The sequence below is a fragment of the Peromyscus californicus genome, unplaced genomic scaffold (genome assembly GCF_007827085.1).
Source record: "Peromyscus californicus insignis strain IS unplaced genomic scaffold, ASM782708v3 Scaffold_6__1_contigs__length_162567912, whole genome shotgun sequence".
Classification (NCBI taxonomy): Eukaryota; Metazoa; Chordata; class Mammalia; order Rodentia; family Cricetidae; genus Peromyscus; species Peromyscus californicus.
Genome location: NW_026294584.1, coordinates 17,634,049 through 17,656,228, shown reverse-complemented (window position 1 = coordinate 17,656,228; position 22,180 = coordinate 17,634,049). Strand labels below are relative to the sequence as shown.

At 42.9% G+C, this 22,180-nt stretch overlaps 1 protein-coding gene across 5 annotated transcripts in view; it reads left to right on the top strand.

Moving 5' to 3' along the window:
- LOC128098405 (protein lifeguard 2-like) overlaps positions 1–21,753 on the top strand; it is a 49,269-nt gene extending 27,516 nt beyond the window's left edge. For 3 of the 5 annotated variants that reach the window (XM_052719509.1, XM_052719504.1, XM_052719506.1), the window contains 3 exons: positions 2,297–2,386; positions 4,711–4,758; positions 13,446–14,884. In XM_052719509.1, coding sequence (XP_052575469.1) covers positions 2,297–2,386; positions 4,711–4,758; positions 13,446–13,589 — 282 coding nt within the window. In that variant the 3' untranslated portion in view covers positions 13,590–14,884. Of the gene's footprint in view, positions 1–2,296; positions 2,387–4,710; positions 4,759–13,445 lie in introns of all 5 variants that reach the window. The other 2 variants (XM_052719508.1, XM_052719507.1) reach the window with 1 other exon arrangement.
- Positions 21,754–22,180: the final 427 nt, after the last annotated feature.

Sequence of the window (22,180 nt, the reverse complement as noted above, 5' to 3'; positions counted from 1 at the left end):
GCCTTGTGAATGCCAGGCAAGGACTCTACCACAGAGCCACACCCCAACCAATGGCCATTTCTTTTTAACTATGATGTCAGAGTCTCCCCAGCCCTAAGATGCTTCTGAGGATTTAGTGGGCTCTTTCCAGTGTCCCCGTCTTTCATTTATGGACACCTTGCTTTAGTAAATGGTATCACCTTAGTCAGTTTAATAACTAGAGGGGAATATTTCTCTATTGTTTGCCACACCTCATAAGGACAACTTTATACACGAGCAGAATTTTAGTCTTTGTGGGTGGAAAAAGGAATGTTCCCGGGAGGTAGAGGGAGCTGTTAACATATTTAGTCAAGTTGTATCAAAAGTACTCAGTCAGTAAAGTGATTGCAGCTTACGAGGGGTGACCTGCGTTTGATCCCTAGCGTCCATGTAAAGGTCGCAGCCCTGGGAGGGTAGAGCCTGGCTCCCCGGAGTCTCTGGCCAGTTACCCTAGCCTAATTTCTGAGCCCTAGGTCCTTGTGGAGATGGCTCTCAAACCATAAGGAATAACGCCTGAAGGGGACCTGTGACCTACACACACACACACATACACACACACACACACACACACACACACAAAGTAGAGCTTCAGTTTAATTTAGAATCCGATCAATTTAATTTGCCATCTCAAGGGTAGTCCTAGTAGAAGCCAGCCTATGTGTAAACAGAAGTGCCTTCCTAGAGTGAGTGAGGTGAGCTAGTGATGGAGGCAGGTTCACTGAGCCAGTTAAAGCCCCCAGGGCCCACAGCTGGTTAAATCACTCACAGGTAAAGAATGACATGAGCTCAGGGAACAAAGCATTCTGTTGAAAACCGCCTTAAACGATTCCAGGTGTGTTTGCACGAAAGCCTTCAAAAGGCAGCTGAACTGTTCAGCTAAGCATTTTTTTTTTTTTTTCTGATGAAGTTATGTGGTGAGAGTTTACACAGTTCTCCCCTCTACAAGGTTCTCAAGGACTCCGGGGGAAATGTGGTCATGCACTGAGCATGAGTTTTCTAATGAACCCCAAAGTGTCCCAAAGAGGTGTAAATTAAACAGAATGTCCACTCAGTTTAAATATAATCCTTCTCAGATCCACTCCTTTGGGCTGAGTGACAGTTTCATGTAGATTCAAGATGCTCACTCAGCCTCTTGGCTTCTTCCTGCCTTTTAATCTATGGTGGAGGCTAGGAGTTTGGAAGGAGCGTGTGCCTTTTGTGAATTTTGGTGATAGCGGATGAGGGCCTGGTAGCAGAGGCATCATTAGCCATTTCTGTTCTTGAGTGATGGCCTCCTGCTGTTAGTGCTTGCTGAGTGGGTCCTGCTGGGTTGGGTCCCTGAGCTGAAAGTCCAGCCTAGATATGACTCAGATACTGAATTTGTCCAGAGCTGACAGAGATCCCTTCTGAATCATAAGGGGGGCCGAAGGCGCTACAGGTCTAAGAAGAACACATGGAGAACTAATCCTGTGTGTGGTAAGGACAGAGGGAAAAAATGCATGAAAATACCGTGAATATTTTCAGTATTTTAAAACTTTTCAACCCTTTTAATAAAAACAAAACACCAAAAATACATGGGCCATCTTTAAAGTTAAAGCCAAGATTCACATTAATAAGTGCCAAAATTATAAAATAATCATTAACAGTAATTTTTGAAACTGTACTTATTATCTTGTGAATATGTGTATACAAATTTGAAAAAGACTCAGTTAATGTAATGAAATAACTTGTTTCATTTTCCTAATGTTTTCTATGTATGTATGTTCTTTAAATATGAATAGTTATGATCACATTATACACATAAATTTATACCCTACTCAATTTATCTTTTTATTAGAGTTTAGCAGAGATTCTGGTATCCTAGGTTGGCTTTGAACTTGTTATGTAGTGGAGCATGACCTTAAACTTCTGATCTGCCTGCCTCTACCTCTTGAGTGCTCGGATTACAAGTGTGTGCCACCATATCTGGTTTTAAAGGAGAAATTCTTATACATAGAAAAATAGAATAAATACAATGAATTCCCATGCACCTTTCACCCAGTTTAAAAATTTATCAACTCCTGGCTCTCATTATTTGATCTTAACTCCCACCATTTCCTCCTCCTCCTCCCCGACGCAAGTCGCAGGGACTGGGATGGTTTTATCATTTAGGGGCAATTTCAATGCTTGGGGCTGAGGCATTCCCATCCTAAGAAAAGGCTAGGATAAATTGTGCATAGGGTAGGCGATGCATCGTAAGAACATTTGAGATCCCATCCAGATGATGATGCAGTCACACCTGCTGCTTATGTCTCCCCAGTGGGACTTCACCTTGCTGAATGGAGTGTTGTTTGTTTGCCTCTGTGTCCTCTTCGTCTACGGGATTATCGCACTCGTCATACGATCCTATGTAAGTGACTCATTCTGAAACCTTCAAGAAGTACTCAAGATGAGGGAAGTACTGGCTGTGTCCGCACAAGGCCTCGAGGGCTCTATTGTTATCACTTTCATTGTTATCTGTGGTGACAGGGATTGAAGTCAAGGCCTTGAGCAGGTTAGGCAAGCACTCCACCTCTGAGCTACAGCCCCAGCTTTTAGGAAACCGTCCTTGAGATAAAAAATAACTGCAGTGGTTTGCACAGGCCAGCAGCTGAGCAGGTATATGAATCACACTCCTGTCCTGTTACCTGAGTGTGTCTTTGGGCCCATCTTGTTGCACACACAGGAATCAGTGGAGAAGTACCGTAGACAGGAATCTAGTGTGGGAAGATTGATCCCCTACTTGAGACAGCTGTTGTCCTTTCCCAACAGAGTCCTTCCTGGGGGGACCCTGTCCTCTGTGGTAGACAGTGCATTCTCCTGCAGAAGTGGGAGAAAGGCTTCTCTAGCTAGAGGCTCCAATGGCACCCACAGAAGGTGGCTTAATGTCCACACAGCTCTCTCTCTGTAGTCTGTATTCATTGAGTTTTTACTAAGTGTCAGACATAGACCTTGCGTATGTTCTCACTGAGCTATCTAATTCAACTTTCAGAACGTTCCCGAACATTATTCTTTGTCTATTTCATCGATGAGCAAATAGGCTCAGGGGACTTTAATTCATTCAGGGTCCCCAGGGAATGAGGGACAGAGGTAGCGTGGAGGTCAGGTTTGTGTGACTTTTAGGCAGTCTCCATTGCTTTGCCCACGATCTGTCTCTAGAGCAGAAATGGAGAGAGCTATATATGACATGCTATGGGGTCCCAGAGTGCCTTATGGAGAGCTGCCTGGGACCTGGAACTATTTGACTAAAGTTCTGTGGCCAACTTGTTCAAATGCTGAACCAAAGCATTTATTTGGCAGCAAGTAGACTTTTTACATATCTGTAGACATGTGACTAGGAGTTCTGTCTGAGCCCATTTGGTTTGATGAATAAGCATGTTTGTTATAGCTAGGGAGGTGGTATCTGTCCATTGCAAACGAATTCTGACATCACAAAGATGTACCTTGTGTTTTTTGATTTTGTTGCTTCGCTTGCTTGTTCGATTTTTTAAGATTGTCACACAGTGTAGCCCTGGCTGGCACGTAACTCACCGTATAGACCGGGTTGACCTTTAACTCATAGAGATCATCCTTTTTCTGCCTCCTAAGTGCTGGGACTACAGCTGTTCGCCACCCCACCTGGCACCAAGATCTATACTAAAAGACTACAGCTCTCCACAGTTTCTCAGTGGGTTCCATAGGTCTTTACAGTATCCCTAGCATGTGGAGACTGTGTCTCCTACAAGATAGACAGATCTCATCCCCATTCTCACAAGTATCTCCAAGCTACAGTCTTACACATGCCTCAGCAGAAGATTCTTGTCCTAAGTCCACACACTTGACATGGGCAACTTCGAATCCCCGGGATTCCAGGTCCCACAAGCTCTCCGATTGGCACTCTGAAGCTACTGTGCTCCCCAGATTGTGCCATGGTTGACTGTCTCCCCTCTTCACCAAGAACTTCTTACAGGAGCTCTGCCAGTCCTCCTTGGGACCAGCTTTCTCCTCCTTAAGTGTTCATGCTACATTTTCTCAGATGTTGTGTGTTACTGTATCCTTTTCATGTGAGCCAAACCCTGGGTGTTCAGATATGCCTCATATTTTCTGATCAGGGAAAATACCAGTCAGATTGGCTTGGGCAAAAGTCCTGGGAATTCATGGGTCTGGAAAAGATCTAAGACTCTAGCACCAGCAACCTCACCTTTGTGTATGGGTCTGGGGCGACAGCCACCTCTACTTGTACAGTAAAGGCCAAGAACTGCCTGTTGACAGACTGGCGCGTGTGTGTGAAGGATGGCAGGTCCCAGCAGAGCTCCCCACTGCTTGCCATGGTTTCTGCTATCTTTCCTCACACTCTCCACCTAGGGGGTGTGTGATTATTGTGTCCAGAACCACTCAGGCCGCGCTTGAGGGAAGGCAGATTCTCTAGAAGGGTTATGCAGCTGGAATGGGAAGTGGACCCTGGATAATGCATTGTCCTTGCCCCGCTCCATGGAATCCGAAGCACTCACTTGGTGATCTAGAAGATCAGCACATACTTTGAGTGCTTTCTGGATAAAGCGGTGGACACTGGTGATTAGGTCAAGGAGAGGCTGATTGCCATGGGCTTGACTGTCTGTCCTCATAATAATGGGTCCTTCTCTGAGGGCTGTGACTCCTGGAAGCACTTCCGGCACTCCAGATCTCGTTAAGTTCTAACTCTTTCTTTCTGTGCAGTGGCTACATCTGGTGTATGCAGCGCTCGGAACACTACTCTTCTCCATGGTAAGTCCTGTTTTCCCTCTGTGCTGAAGACCATGGTGTACACACAGGCCTCGTGCTGGTCAGCGGAGTCAGCCATTCACTAGAAACATTCCAACAACTCACTCAGCAGAGCTGGGTGGCCTTTCTAATCTATGAAAGTATCACATTCCTGGGCTGGGGCTGTACCTCAGGGGTAGACTGCTTTCCTAGCACAGGACCTTGAGTGTGGTCCCTACCACAGCACAAACACAAAGTGCAATGGAGGCAGAGTTTCTCTGTGTCTCGGCGGCTGCTCCCAAATAACCACTCAGAGACTTATTATTTATAAATGCTTGTTTATAAGCATAGCTCAGGATTGTTACTAACTAACTCTTACAACTAAATTAACCCATTTCTATTCATCTACATTCTGCCACGTGGTGTTACCTCTCTTTCATCTTGCACCTCCTGTTTCCTCTCAGTGTCTGGCTGGTGACTTCTCTGACTCTGCCCTTCTTCCCAGTGTCCTTAGTCTGGTTTTTCCATCTAACCTTATCCTGACCAGCTATTGGCCTGCCAGCTCCTTTATTAAACCAATCACAGTGTAATTTACACGATGCACAGCAATGCAAATAACGACCTTCCTTCAAAGAGTTAATATGTGAGAAGAGAAGGGATTGTGTAGAAGCCTCAGTGCTTATTGTCACAAGGAGTGGCTTGATTTGATCAGACCAGTCTCTCATTTCTCAGATGCCTCTGGGAATCCCTTTCTTTCTGTTTAGTCCCATCTTTTGCTGTCTCAGTTTTACAGTTATTTTAAGGTTTTCAAAATAATACATGTGGATATTTTAAAATTCAAACGACACAGTGGACTGCAAAAGGAAAGGCGAATCTCCCCTTTCTCTCCATTGCTCAGAGGTAAACACAAAGCAGAGTCTGGGAGCCCTGCTGCGGTCTCTCTACATGTCATAGCATGACCTCCTACACTGAGGTAGTCACACCGTGTAAAACATTTTGCCTTAGCATTTTACTTGACAGTAATGGTCTCTGGGTATTAGTAGAGTTGTGTCAAACTCATTCTTAATTAGGCCTGTGCTTTTTCCATCTTATTCTTTTATCAGCACTTCTTACAGCATTAAAAAAAAATGTGTGCAGTGCTGTGGATGAAACTCAGGGCTTTTCCCGGGTCAGGCAAGGCTTCCCCTGTTGATCCAGACCTGTCAAGGTTTCAAAGCAAGCCCCAGTGATTCTCCTCTCTCCACACTCAACAGTTCTGAGATTACAGGCACATGGGTGGCCATGATTTTTTTTTTTAACATGGGTACTGAGGATTTGATTCTATGTCTTCACACTTTGGAAGCAAGTCCTCGTACTCAAAAATCAAGTGTTCATAGGTGTGTGGATTTACTTCTGGGTCTTGGATCCAATTCCATTGATCAACCTGTCTTTAGTGCCAATATCATGTGGTTTTTATTACTATTGCTCTGTAGTACTGCTTGAAATCAGGAATGGTTATACCTCTGGAATTTCTTCTATTGTACAGGATTGTTTTAGCTATTCTAGGTTTTTTGTTTTTCCATATGATGTTGAGTATTGTTCCTTCAAGGTCTGTAAGGAATTGTATCAGAATTTTGATAAAAATTGCCTTAAATCTATAAATTACTTTTGTAAGATGGCCATTTTTACTATATTAATCCTACCAGTCCATGAGCATAGGAGATCTTTCAATCTTCTAATATCTTCTACAATTTCTTTCTTCAAAGACTTGAAGTTCTTTTATACGGCCTTTCACTTGCTTGGTTAGAGTTACACCAAGAAACTTTATATTATTTGTGGCTATTGTAAAGGGTGTTGTTTCCCTGATTTCTTTCTCAGCCTGTTTATCCTTTTTATATAGGAGGGCTACTGAATTTTTTGAGTTAATCTTGCATCCAGCCACTTTGCTGAAGGTGTTTCCGGTAGAATTTTTGGGGTTGCTTATGTATACTATCATATCATCTGCAAACAGCAATACTTTGAATTCTTCCTTTCCAATTTGTATCCCTTTGATCTCCTTTAGTTGTCTTATTGCTCTAGCTAGAACTTCAAGTACTACATTGAACACATATGGAGAGAGTGGACAGCCTTGTCTTGTCTCTGATTTTAGTGGAATTGCTTTAAGTTTCTCTCCATTTAATTTGACGTTGGCTGTCTGCTTTCTGTATATTGTCTTTAGGATGCTTAGGTATGTATGTCCCTTGTATCCCTGATCTCATCAAGACTTTTATTTATTTATTTATTTATTTTTGTTGTTGTTGTTTTTTCAAGACAGTTTCTCTGTGTTGTTTTGGTGCCTGTCCTGGATCTCGCTCTGTAGAACAGGCTGGCCTCAAACTCACAGAGATTCACCTGCCTCTGCCTCCCAAGTGCTAAGATTAAAGGTGTGCGCCACTACCCCCTGGCCTTCTCCAAGACTTTTAAAATGAAGGGTGTTGCATCTTATCAAAGGCTTTTTCAGAATCTAATGAGATGGTCATGTTTTTTCCTTTCAGTTTGTTTATATGGGGAATTACATTGACAGATTTTCATATTTTGAACCATCCCTGCATCTCTGAGATGAAGCCTACTTGATCATGGTATATAATCTTTTTGATGTGTTCTTGGATTCTGTTTGCGAATATTTTATTGAGTATTTTAGCATCAATGTTCAGGAGGGAAATTGGTCTGTAATTCTCTTTCTTTGTTGAATCTTCCTGTGGTTTGGGTATCAGGGTGACTGTGGCCTCATCAAGCGAACTGGGCAATGTTCCTTCTGTTTCATTTTGTAAAATAATTTAAGGAGTATTGTTGTTAGCTCTTCTTTGAAAGTCTGGCAGAATTCTGCACTAAAACCACCTGGCCCTGGATTTTTTTTAATTGGGAGATTTTTAATGACTGCTTCTATTTCCTTGGGGGTCATAGGTCTATTTAAATTGTTTATCTGATCTTAATTGATAAGTGATATCTATCAAGAAAATTGTCCATTTTTTTTTAGAATTTCCAATTTTGTGGAATACAGGTTTTTGAAGCATGACTAATGATTCTTTGGATTTCCTTGGTGTCTGTTGTTATGTCCCTCTTTTCATTTCTGATTTTGTTCATTTGGATATTCCTTCTCTGACTTTTGGTGAGTTTGGATAAGGGTTTGTTTATCTTGTTGATTTTCTCAAAGAAACAACTGTTTGTTTCATTAATTCTTTGTATTGTTCTCTTTGTTTCTATTTTATTGATTTCAGCCCCGAGTTTGATTATTTCCTGTCATTTACTCCTCTTGGGTATGTTTGCTTCTTCTTGTTCTAGAGCTTTCAGGTATGCTGTTAAGTTGCTAGTGTGAGATCTCTCTAATTTCTTTATGCAGGCACTTAGTGCTATGACCTTTCCTCTTAGCACTGCTTTCATTGTGTCCCCTAAGTTTGAGTCTGTTGTGCATTCATTTTCATTGAATTCTAGGAAGTCTTTAATTCTTTCTTTATTTCTTCCTTGGCCCAGTGGTTATTCCGTCAAGAGTTGTTCAGTTTCCATATGTTTGTAGTCTTTCTGCTGTTTCTGTTATTGAAATCGAGCATTAATCCATGGTGGTCTGATAGGATACAGGGTTTTTGGGTTTTTTTTTTTCCCCCCGCTTTTCTTATATCTGTTGAGACTTGCTTTGTAACTGAGTATGTGGTGAGTTTTGGAGAATGTTCCATGAGATGCTGAAAAGAACATATATTCTTCTGTGTTTGAGTGAAATGTTCTGTCCACATCTGTTAGGTTCGTTTGAGTCATAACATAGTTAATTCCGTTATTTCTCTGTTTAGTTTCTGTCTGGATGACCTGTCCATTGGTGAGAGTGGGGTGTTAAAAGTCTCCAGCTATTAATGTGTAGGATTTGATGTGTAATTTAAGCTTTAGTAATGTTTCTTTTACAAATGTGGGTGCCCCCAAGGCAGGGGGATCGGGATCTGTCCCGGTACATGGGCAGGCTTCTGGAATCCGGTGCCTGTGGTGTGACGCCTTGCACAGTCTTGATGCAGTAGGAAGGGGCTTGGACCTGCCTAGGCTCAGTGTGCTGGGCTCTGCTGACTTCCCATGGGAGACCTCGATTTGGGGGAATGTAGGGTGGCAGGGTGGCTTGGGAAAGAGGGCTGGGGGGTGGGAGGAGGAAGGAGGGGGTTTGTGGATAGTATGTGGAGTGAGTAGAAAATTTCTTAATAAAGAAAAATGAAAAAACAAAGAACAAAAACAAATGTGGGCGCCCTTGCATTTTGGGCATAGATGTTCAGAATTGAGAAGTCATCCTGGTGGATTTTTCCTCTGATGAGTATGAAGTGTCCTTACCCATCTCTTTCGATTAATTTTGGTTGGAAGTCTATTCTGTTAGGTATTAGAATGGCTACATCAGCTTGCTTCTTGGGTCCGTTTGCTTGGAAAATCTTTCCCAAAAGTTTACTCCTAGGTAATGTCTATCTTTGATGTTGACATGTGTTTCTTGTATGCAGCAGAAGAATGGATCTTTTTTTGAATCCATTATGTTAGCCTGTATCTTTTTATTGGGGAATTGAGTCCATTGATATTGAGAGATATTAATACCAGTGATTGTGAATTCCTGTTATTTTGATGGTGGTGGTGGTGGTGGTTGTGTGAGTGTGTGTATGCACATACATGTGCTTGCTCCTCCCTTCTTCTGATTTTGCTGGTATGAAATTATTTATTTCATGTGTTCTTGAGTGTAGTTAACCTCCTTGGGCTGGAGTTTTCCTTCTAGTATTTTCTGTAGGGCTGGATTTGTGGATAGATACTGTTTAAATTTGGCTTTGTTATGGAATATCTTGTTTTCTCCATCTATTGTAATTAAAAGTTTTGCTGGGTATAGTAATCTGGGCTGGCATCCGTGGTCTCTTAGAGTCTGCAAGACATGTGTCCAGGCCCTTTTGGCTTTTAGAGTCTCTGTTGAGAAGTCAGGTGTAATTCTAATAGGTCTGCCTTTAAATGTTACTTGGCCTTTTTCTCTTGCAGCTTTTAATAGTCTTTCTTTGTTCTGTACATTTAGTGTTTTGATTATTACATGTTGGTGGGGGTAGGGGGCTTTCTTTTCTGGTCCAATCTATTTGATGTTCTGTAAGTTTCTTGTATGTTTATCAGCATCTCTCTTTTTAAGTTAGGGAAATTTTCTTCTATGATTTTGTTGAAAATATTTTCTGGGCCGGGCGATGGTGGTGCACACCTTTAATTCCAGCACTTTGGAGGCAGAGGCAGGTGGATCTTTATGAGTCCGAGGCCAGCCTGGTCTACAGAGTGAGATCCAGGAAAGACGCAAAGATACACAGAGAAACCCTGTCTCGAAAAACGAAACAAAAAAAAAATTAAAAAAAAAAAAAGAAAGAAAATATTTTCTGGGTCTTTGAGCTCGGAATCTTCTCCTTCCTCTATTCTTACTATTATTAAGTTTGGTCTTTTCATAGTGTCCCAGATTTCCTGGATATTTTGTGTTAGGAACGTTTTAGATTTAACATTTTCTTTGATCAATATATCAATTTCTTCTATCATATTGTACTGGCTAGTTTTGTGTGTCAACTTGACACACGCTAGAGTCATCAGAGAGGAAGGAGCCTCAGTTGAGGAAATGCCTCCACAGGATCCAGCTGTAAGGCATTTTCTTAATTAGTGACCAATGGGGGAGGGGCCAGCCCTTGGTGGGTGGTGCCATTCCTGGGATGGTGGTTCTGGGTTCTGCATGAAGGCAGGCTGAGCAAGCCATGAGAAGAAAGCTAGGAAACAGCTTCCCTCAATGGCCTTTGTATCAGCTCCCTCCTCCAGGACCTTGTCCTGTTTGAGTTCCTGTCTAGACTTCCTTCAATAATGAACAGCAATATGGAAGTATAAGCCAAATAAACTCCCTTCTGCTCAACTTGCTTTTTGGTCATGGTGTTTCATCGCAGCAATAGAAACTCTAACTAAGACATGTATGCTCTACTCCTGAGATTCCCTCTTCTATCACTTGTATTTTATTGTTGATGCTTGCATCTGTAGTTCCTGTTCACTTACCTAGATTTTCCATCCCCAAGATTCCCTCAGTGTGTGTTTTCTTTATCGCTTCTATTTCCATTTTCAGGTCTTGAACAGTTTTACTAATTTCCATTCACCGGTTTGTATTTTCCTGGATTTCTTTAAGGGATTTATTCATTTCCTCTTTAAGGGCCTCTATCATCTTTGTAAGATTGGATTTAGGGTCATTCTCTTGTGCTTCAGTTGTGTTGGAACATCCAGGGCTTGCCGTAGTAGTCTATCAGGGCTCTGGTAGTACCATATTAACCTGGGTTTTGTTGATTATATTCTTATGTTGGCTTCTAGTCATCTGGGTTTGGGGTTACTCTAGGTTTAGGTGCTGATTTCTGAGTTTATCATTTTTGATGGATTTTTTTTCTGTTGGTTTCTGTTTCCACTCTGATCTGAACTGAGTGGCCTGCGGTCTGGTGACCAATAGGTCTTCAGGTCCAGTAGGATGTCTCCACTAAGGTTTTTGTGGCCTGTGTGGCCTCTGGCAATTTGGGTGCCAATGTTACCTCTGGGGTTCCAAGTACCTGTGTGGCCTTTGGAGTTCTGGGTACCTGCTTGGTCTCTAGGGTTCCTAGTATGGCGTGGCCTCTGGTAAAGCAGAAGTCTTCTGCTGGTGTTGTGGGACAGACTATGGAGCCCAGGGCAGAGGGTGCAGTTGGGGCCTGTTGGGTGGGCTTTAAGGAGTGTTAGCAATGGTAGGAGTGTCTCACCTAGGTTCTCTGGGAGCAGCGTGGCCTCCAGTGGAGCAGAAGTCTTCTGTGGGAGTTGTCCTTCCTGTCTCTTTTTGTGCCATTGATTTTAAGTCATGAAAAGTCTATGCATGAGATTAAGTGTGTGCATTTCAGTTTTCTCGCCTCTCCTGTTATCCAGGAACTGACTTGTGCCTATCTTCCTTTGCTCCTGTGAGCTCAGGCTGTACAGGTCTGTCTTAGGCCCGTCTTGGGCACAGTTCATGTCCCACAAAAGTAGGATGATTCAGGTAGAACAAAAACTCTTGTAGATTCAGACAGGTCACCCAGCACCAAATAGCGGAGGAGGACTCTGTGTGTGTGTGTGCCCGTGAACATCTGTGTGCACTTGCCTATGATTTGGGGTGAGGCAGGACACCAGACTTTCAAATGTTTTTGTGTTTTGGAATCCTGGCTAGAGATTGGCTGTGTTTTAGATGCTGCCCTGAGCCTTTGTCCTCTTGGAGGGGACAAGGTGCGACTAGATCCCTGCTCATCTTCCTCTCCCATTTGCCTGCCCACCCTCGGACACATTCCTAACCACCTGAAGATGTTGTGAAATGATTGAGTCCTCATCTCTCTTATGAGGAGTACTGAGATTAATTTAGGGATCTTTTGGAGGAAAAGAAAAGTCCTTAGTCAGTGAAGTGATGGAAGGATGCTCAGCTACTGAGGCCTTTTGTGTAATCAGATGTTCTAGTTTTCTTGGAGCAGAGGGTTTTTTTTTTCCTTTCAGGAGTGCTGGAATGAGGCTTGGGGGAGGGACTCAGCAAGCCAGGTAAGGTGCACCCCCAGCTCATGTTGAACTCCCTTCCCTGTAGGTTAGGCTCAGTCCTGCCAATCCCATGTCCTTGAGATAACAGATGCTGTGGATGTGTGTGAGGCGGCACAGTAACTACCATCCTGTTCTTCCCTCTTTACTGACTTTACTGTTTGAAGCCTGGCCGGGGATCAACAGCCAAGGACAGTGGATATTTCTTGGGACAGGTTTCACAAAGTGAATGCCATTCTAAAATAGGTTCTTTTCAAAAACATTTCAAACATTCCAATATTTACACGTCATGCCGGTGTCGGTGTCTGACGGGGCTCTGTTCATGGCCATGGGCTCTGAGTTTAGTCTACATGCAGGAAGCTCAGCCAGTTGTTCTGCTCTCCCTGCCATGCTCCTGCAGCTCAGGTCTCCACCTAGCAGCAGACTTGAGAGAGGGCTCTGATTCAGGACTCCGTAGTTTGCCCTATTGCAGCTGAGCTGAAATGTGCTGTGGGGAGGGATCATCTAACCACATAGGGACACCCTCTTCTCCACTTTACGTTTCAGGCATACAGATACATCCCAAATGGCAAGGTTTGCTGTCACCCAAGGCCCTTAAAACACAGTCCTTACTGAGTCTGGGAAGCATCTTTGGTTTGGTCCAGTGGATTGCGGGGAGGTCACAGATACAGGGCACCTTGTGTGATGTGTCCAGCTTGTCCACCTGGTCCACATTATTGACAAAAGACACAAAGGAAGTTTCCAGATTTGGTACTGTGGGCTTCAGGAGGATGAGATACTTGCTTCCAGAGTGAAAAACTAGGATGACTGCATCAATGGCTGAAGCTCTAAAATGTATTCAGCCACAACTGTCTTTTTACTTCTCCCTCCCTTCCCTATCTTTTGAGATAGAGTTTCATGTATTCCAGGTTAGCCTCAAACTTATGTAGTTGATGATGACCTTGGACTTCTGACCTTCTTGTCTTTATCTCCACAGTGCTAGAATTGCAGGCATGTACTACCAGGTTGGAATCCAAGGCTTCATGTATGCCATACAAATACTCGACCAACTCAGCTATTTCTCCAGCCTGCTACTTTTTTCTTAATGACAAAATAACTTTCCCCACATCATTTGGGACACTTACTTGGTAGATACCTACAATCTAAAGAAACAATTCTTCCTTTTCTTCCAGTACCTGGTTATGGACGTGCAGATGATGGTTGGGGGGCGCTACCATTATGAGGTAGACCCTGAAGAGTACATTTTTGCTGCTCTGAACATCTATGTGGATATCATCAGCCTTTTCATTTTCATTTTGGACCTGATTGCCCGATAGCCGATGGCCAAGGCTGGCTGAAGCTGAGAAGAGGGAAGGCAGGATGCCTGTGGAGTGCTGCCAGGCCCAGGCACACAGCAGTGACCACTCATAGGTCCTTTCAGTAGTTATTTATTTATCTATTTACTTATTATTAATTTATGTCAAAAGAAGAATTCAGTAGATGGTAGCTGTTGCTGTTATACTTTTTATTTCCCTTGTCATATGGCAAAACTTTGTTATTCATATGGAAACATTTCAGATTCCTACAAATTCAGAAAATGAGTATCCTAATCACATACTGACATACCTTTAGAAGGTTCCCACTGCTTTGTTGAAGTTTCCTAGGCACAATTTTTTTCTTTATTAAGAAATTTTTTATTCATTTTATATACCAACCGCAGATCCCCTTCTCATCCCTCTTCCTGCTCCCCCCCAAGCCTCACCTCCCCCACTCCCCATCCCCTCCTCTGAAAAGGTAAGGCCTCCCATGGGGAGTCAGCAAAGTCTAGGCACAATTTAAAGCTGTAAACACCTATACATAAATAAAGTTGATTGTAGAAAACCCCAAATACTTCCTTTCTCTTCATTTGGACATTCTATGGGGATATTTTAGCATGAGATTTTTTTTCTTAAAAGTAGAACCCAAATCTGCTTTTCTTCCACTTTCCACAGTCAGCCTGGAGAGAATTCTGTCAGGTAGGGAGGTGAAGAGCTCAGGACAGTGTTGGCTGCATGCCACCAATAAACCTGTCCCTTTGTGCTTGACTCGGAGGACCATCTCTTCTGAGTATTGGGCCAACTGGCCTTATAACATCTTAAACATCTTTTTAATTGTAATAAAACATACATAAAATTTCTATTTTAGCAGTTTCTGCATACAGTTAAGTAGTATTGCATATATTATTGTAAAACCAATCTCTGCAATGCTCCCAGCTTGAAAACTGAAGCTCTATATCCACTGTATTAGTCAGGGTTCTTTGGGAACAGAACTTATAGGATGAATCCATCTATCTATCTATCTATCTATCTATCTATCTATCTATCTATCGATCTATCTATCTGTCTGTCTATCTATCTACCTATCTACCTACCCACCTATCTATCATCTGTCTGTCTATCTATCATCTATCTATCTATCAATCTATCTATCTATCTATCTATCTATCTATCTATCTATCTATCTATCTCATGCCACACATTTCTGGTTGTGAAGTGAGGTCCTTGGTCAGAAGCAATACTGTGTGGAATACCATGATGGTGGATAAGGAATTCTGTAAGTTCACGGATGGTAGTTTGGGCAGAAACTTGCCTGCAGGAAAGGCAAATCTATAACCAGAATAAGCATCTACTCCAGTAAGGACAAAGTGTTGTTCTTTCTACAAAGGAAGTGGTCCAATGTAGCCAATCTGCCACCAGGTTGCTGGCTGGTCACCCTGGGGAATGGCGCCATATCTGGGATTCAGTGTTGGTCTCTGCTGTTGGCAGATCTGGCACTCAGCAGCAGCTGTAGCCAGGTCAGCTTGGTGAGTGGAAGTCCATGTTGTTAAACCCATACACAACCCCCATCTCTGCCATCATGGTACCTTTGTTCATGGGTTCATTGAGAAATGGCAGAAATGACTGGGGAAAGAGGCTGACTGTCCACAGAATGGGTTATCTTATCTACTTGATTACTGAACTCCTCCTCGGCTGAAGTCACCTTTTCATGAGCTTTTACATGGGACACACATATCTTCACATCCTTTGCCCATCTGGAGAGAGCTATCCACGTACTTCTTCCCCAGATGTCTTTCATACCAATTTTCCAATCATGTTCTTTCCAAGTCCCTGGCCATCCAGCCAATTCATTGGCTATGTAGCCCATGAGTCAGTGAACAATCACACTTCTGTCCATTTTTTATAAACAAAATGTATGCCCATGTGTACTGCCCAAAGTTCTGCCTACTGTGAAGATTTCCCTTTGTTGACGTCTTTCATAGTTGTCCCAGAAAAGGGGCTGTAATGCTGCAGCTGTCCATAACATGCAGAACCATCAGCAAGCTGGGCTCTATTCTTCTCTTCCTCAGTCAACTGATCATAGGGCACACCCCATGAGGCTATAGGTGCATGCTTGGCAGCAGAAGGCATTGCAATGGGAGTAAAAATCATAGGCATTTGGGAAACATCTTCATGTAACTTGTTTGTGCCTTCATGACCTTCTCATGAGGCCCAATCATGTATATACTACTTCCATTTGAAAATAAATTGCTGCTGTGCACATCCTACTTTATGGTTTAGTGGGTCAGATAACACCCAGCTCATGATGGACAGCTCAGGTCACATGGTAACTTAGTGGCCCATTGTCAAATGTTCAATTTCCACTAAGGCCCAACAGTAGCAGGCCAAGAACTGCCTCTTAAAGGAAGAACAGTTGTCTGCAGATGATACTCCAAATCCCAAAGGTCTCTTCTGTAGCTCACCTATAGGGGCCTGCAAAAGGCTCCAAACAGCCCGTCTATCTGCCAATGATACCTCAGGTACCATCAAGTCTGCTGGATCATATGGTCCAAGTGGTAGAGTATAAGTGCCCATGCTTTCTTACTGGGCCAATGTTACCTTATATGGCCGGTCAAAGAATTAAGTCTCAGGCTCAGATGGAGAGGCCACAGCAAGGCTAAGGCTGTGACAATTTTTACTGAGAGTAATCAGACTTTTTATACCCTTATCAGAAACAGAATATAGTGGCAATTGCCAGGATCAGTACCATTGTGGTTGCTAGGATACAATGACATTTGCAAGCTATACAGGGCGATTAATGTCTAAGACCAGTTTTCCTATCAAGCTTCCATGGTTCCTTTAACTTCAAAAGGAACATACATAGAAAGTGGCCTGAATGCTCCACTGCCTAAGAGGGTGCCTTGGTTTCTCAGGAACTGAAAGGCATACAATGCCCCAGGAGCCACAAATTCTAATCTGAAAAACCTATGATCTTGCAGGCTGCAAGAATATCAGCTGTGTATTAAAGCTATACCTAGAAATTTCAAGGCATTTTTCTAGAGGAAGCAATCTATCTATTTGGTGTTATTCAGTTTTTAATATTTCAGCTGTCTTCTGCTATGAAATTCTTGTGGGCCCATATACTACTAGACCATATTGGGAAACAGTGTAACCCTCTGATTCTCTAGGTAACTAACTCCTAGTTACCTAGATACATGGCTCTGTTTCTTGTGCAAATGAAGCTCAGACCATCCCTTGCCTTCAGGCCTAATGGCACTCCCAGAGCTACTGACTCAGAACAAAGGAGATTTTTGCATATCCAGGTGGAGTAAAAGGTGGAACAAGATTTCTGGCCAGAACAAAATCATGTGGCTGGGAGAGAAAGAACAAGATAGTTTTTCTGTAGATGGTAGACAGAGCTGCATGGCCAGAGAGAAGAGAGAAAGGCAGAGATTCTGTAGATTGAACGGTAGATCTCTTGTAGAGTTTATCAGGGCTAAGAGTAAGGAGCTAGGAAGGATAGATGGAGGATGAAGGAACAGAGGACAAAGATGAGACCAAAAGCATAAGACTTAGTTATTACTAGGGCTATGAGGGGACAGAAAAAGTAGGTACAGAGAGGAACTGAGACTCAGGATGGAACTGAAACTGTAGATAGAATTTTGTCACAGAGGAATAAAGTTAATTGACAAATAGCATGGTGTACATAGATTCCTTTCCCTCAGATAACCCCATGCTGGATGTAGCATTTTCCCTAGGACTCTGGGAGGGAACTTTCTCAGGGCTGGCCTTGGGAAAATTCCATTACTATGAAGCATGCCTCTCAAGGCAGCTAGACCAAGCCAACTCCAAGGTTTCCTGCAGCAGATTAGCTACACAGCAGCCTGGATCCATTGCAGAGCCTTCTCTTGTTCCAGGTACCACACAAAGCTAGTAGCCTTCCAAGTCACTTGGTATATGTGTAGGAGTAACACACCCAAGTGGGGAATGTGCTGTCTCCAGAATCCAAATAGGCCACTAAACATTGGTGGGAGGGGCCAGGTGCAGTAACTTACCCTTCACTTTAGGAGGAGTATCTTTGCATGCCCACACCACCAGATGGAGGCCCTTGATTTTTGGTTGAATTATTTCCCATCCTCGGATGCACATATGTGCTACCAATGAGTTCAAAGTGGTTGTTATCTCCTGCTTACTTGGTCCAAACAGCATAATGTCAATAAGGTGCACCAATGTGATATTTTTGTGGAAGAGACAATCAAGATCCCTTTGAAATAAATTTTGACACAGAGCTAGAATTAATATATCCTTGAGGTAAAACTGTAAAAGTATACTGGTGGTCTTGCCAACTGAAAGCAAATTGCTTCTGGTGGTCCTGATGGATAATTGTTGAGAAAAAGGCATTTGCCAGATCAATAGCTGCACACCACATACCAGGAGATGTGTTAATTTGCTTGAGTAAGGACACCACATCTGGTACAGCAGCTGTAATTGGAGTCACTACCTGACTGAGTTATTGACAGTCAAGTGTCAGTCTCAGTGATCCATCCATTTTCTGCACTGGCCAGATAGAGTTAAAGGGAGATGTGAGGACCACCACGCTTGCATCTATCAAGTCCTTGATGGCGGCACTAATTTCTGCATTTCCTCCAGGGATGCAATACTGTATTTAACTCATTCACCATTTTTCTTGGCAGGGGCAACTCTAAAGGCTTCCATACCATAATAGCATTTCTAACCATAACAGCCCTCATTCCACAGGCCAGGGTACCAATGTGAGAATTATGCCAACTTCTAAGTATGTCTATCCCAAGTATACACTCTGGAACTGGGGAAGTAACCACAGGATGAGTTTGTGGACCCACTGGACCTACTGTGAGTTGGACTTTAGTCAAAACACCACTAATCATCTGACTTCCATAAGCCCCAGACTTTAACTGGAGGGCCAATGTTTCTTAGGGACTCCTGGAATCAGTGTCAATTCAGAACCAGTATCCGACAGACCCTAGAAAGTCTGATTGTTTCCTTTACCCCAGTGTTCAATTACCCTTGTAAGACCATAGGTCCCTCTGGGGAAGGCTAACTGTAAAACTCTTAGGTATTTTATTAAGGTCCTTCCTTAGGGGAACCTAGCCATCCCTTCAATCAAGAGGTTCTGGGTCTGAAAACTGGCTCAAGTCTAGAAATTGGTTCATGGGTCAAGATTCCCTTTTGCCATGATCCAGTGCAGCCTTTCTTTCGTTTGAGAATTTTTCTGCTTATACAGATCAAACAAAAATGCAGTAGGCCCTTTTCATACCTGGAAACACCATGATTGATTAGCCAGTACCAAAGGTCCAGACAAGTCATGCCACCATAAAAATCACTTTGCATATACTACCTATCAGGTTAGGCCAGTGGTTCTCCATCTGTGGGTCGTGACCCTTTTGGGGGTTGAATGACCCTTTCACAGGAGTCACCTAACACCATCAGAAAACACATTTCTGATGGTCTTTGGAATGGAGACACTGCTCCTCTATCCATCTCCAGGTGGGTCTGCCCACATGCAGATATACCCACATGCAAGTACCCGGAACTGTATGTATTAAAGGGCCGCAGCATTAGGAAGGTTGAGAACCACTGGTTTAGGCCATTATGAGCATCACTTTGTCTATACTGCCCATTAACAGTAATTACAATCCCCTTGCCTTTGGTGATTCGGTACTACCACCCGGCCGATGCTACTTTAGGGCCAATTAAACCCATTGCAGTTAATTCATTCAACTGAGCAGCAGCATCTCCAATTGTAAGGTCTGACACAAGGAAGGGGTGCCATCAAAGCTCTCAAACCACTTCTCACCATTACAGTATCCTCGAAGGGCGTGTCTGCTGGGCCTTCCTGTAGTGGAGGATTAGGATTTACACAGCACACCCACTCTAGCATTGCAGGTTCCCCGAGCCTTAGAATCCAAGGGACATCAGGCATCTCCCACTCTTCAGTAGACCATCTTCTGACAAATGCTTCAGTCAACCATTCAAACAAACTTTTGACACCCTTTTAAACTGTGAGAGCTTCTACATTAAACCTAGAATCTCTACTCAATGGACCTATATCAATAAACTCAGCCTGATCCAGTTTTGTGTTCTTCTACCATTCTCCCATACCACACACTTTCATTCCCACACATATTCCCAGACTTTTGCCTGAATGAGTACGCAAACTCATTCAAGCTCTTTAGTATTATAGCGCACCTCCTTATTGACTGTTGGGAGACCCTACTGCTTAAGGTTGCAGCCCACCATGTCCAGACAGCAATCTTAGCTCTGCATAAAACAGAAGACTCCCTTGCCCAATTGGGGCTTCCTACTCTCTACCTGGCCTTATTTGGAGGCTGTCCCTGAGCTTGGATGCCTGACTTATCTTAAGTGTGACCTTTGACACAGTTCCCTGCAAATGCTCTCCCACTGCAGCCCATATGATAATTAGGTGTTGTGCTCCCATCTGGATGATGGGACCGTGCTGTCAAATGCAAATAAAGCATGCTATGAACACCTATTAGGGGATGTCCCCATCTCATATATTCCCCTCACTCTGGAGTAAAGTGGAGCTGTTTCACTGAAGCTGACTCCTAGAAGGTCATTTCTGTCATACTCACAGCCAGCCAAGTCCTGCACGCTGCCTCTGCTCCCTCTTTACTCACAGACTGGTGGCCACTGGACCACGTGGAAAAGAGAGACCCCACAATGGACTACTCCCCTCTAGGAGTCTGCTTAGCCTTAAGTCTAGTTATAGGTCTAGAGACAACTATTGGTGGGCCCTGAGGGAGATCAGTATTTTAGTTTTATAACAATTATAATTTTAATCTAATATCAGAATTAAATAATTTTGTGCAGACAGGCATCAGAAGATATACATCCAAAAGAAAATAACTGTATACATATTTTTGAATATATTCTATAGCCATTGATACTTATTTTTGGTGGGGTTTTATTTATTTATTTTTGAGAAAATGAAGAGAAATATGAAACTATGCACAATTAAAAAATAGTTATTTCAGGTGGGCAGTGATGACGCACACCTTTAATCACAGAGGCAGGCAGATTTCTGAGTTTGAGGCCAGCCTAGTCTACAGAGAGAGAGTTCCAGGACAGCCAGGGCTACACAGAGAAACCCTGTCTCAAAATACAAAAACAAACAAATAAACACACAGAAAATGGTTTTATGTAGTATACTGCTTCTAACTGACAATGACAATTCTGGTCTAGTGGGTGGAGACACCAGGACCCAGACTGTACTGAGAACTGGCCACATCATATCTCCCTGTGGAGACACCAGGACTCAGACAACACTGAGAACTGGCCATATCATATCTCCCTGCCTTGCACTATTTTGGTCTTCTCTGCACTTGGTTTCCCGAGGCAACTCCACCCCCAGGAAATCTGCAGCTGTGCCTTCTAGGCCTTTCTTGAAATTCTAAATTACTCACCTTAGGCTGTTCCAGTCAGGAATTGGGAGAAAAGCAAACTGATTGAGAGGAACAGCATCAACAGACTCAAAGAATGGACTACAGTTCTACCAGCTTCTACAGACACCTTCAGTCCCAGCGCTCACTTGGAGGCCGAACCAGGACCATCTCTGTGAGTTCCGCACTAGCCATGGCTATAATAGTGAGACTCTGTCTCAAAACAAACAAATACAAGTTATACCCTAAAATGGTGCATTTTCCCTAGTAGTCCCAATTTCAGAAAAGTGCTGATAAACAGGACGTTGAGGGATCAATCTCAAAACAAGCCCCTTCCTCATCTCCAAATCACAGTCCCTGTAACACTATTCTCAAACACTTAGGACCCTAGGAACAACGGTTTGAAACCACTGAGGTAGCACATGTTTCTATTGGAACTAGAGATCTACAAAGAACTTATGCTAACAATAGCTTCCAATTAGAATTGGAGAATGGGGCCCAAAGCATGTATATGACATGTTGAGAGCATGCTGAAGATCTGAACTCAGATCTTCTGGCTAGTCAAGTAGAGACACCTCTACAATGAAAGAGAAATTTTGAGAACTTAAAACTGTTACTACCCAAACTTATGTTTTAGAGTTTACATTTGGCCATGTGTGTTGGCTTACACTTTTTATCTGGAGGCAGAGGCACATAGAACTCTGTGAGTTTGAGGCCAACCTAGTCTACATAGCGATTTCCAGATGAGCCAGGGCTACATAAGTAGATCCTATATCAAAAAAAAAAAAAAAAAAAAAAAGAGCTCACATTTGGCTTGATATATGGCAGTTTATGTATGCACCCCAGGCTAGCCAATGTAGCTGCAGAGAATCTTGAATTCCTAATCATCTACCTCCACTTCTAAGCCTCCTACCTCCCAGTATTAAGATTATAGGCCAACACACCGAATTTTACGTGGTGAGGAGGTTGAACCCAAGTTTTTATGAATGCTAGATAAGCACTCTACCAACTGAGCCCTAGCGATTATTTTTGAAAATATATCTTGTGGGCAATCATTCTGACCTTTTTTATTTACTAAGCTTTGTTTACTGAAGATGTAAACCAGAGTTAAAGAAAAGCCTATCAAAATGTCACAAATCTTCATTTCACTACTTTGTAAAATAACAAAAATTAAGATTGCAAAATGCTTGGCCA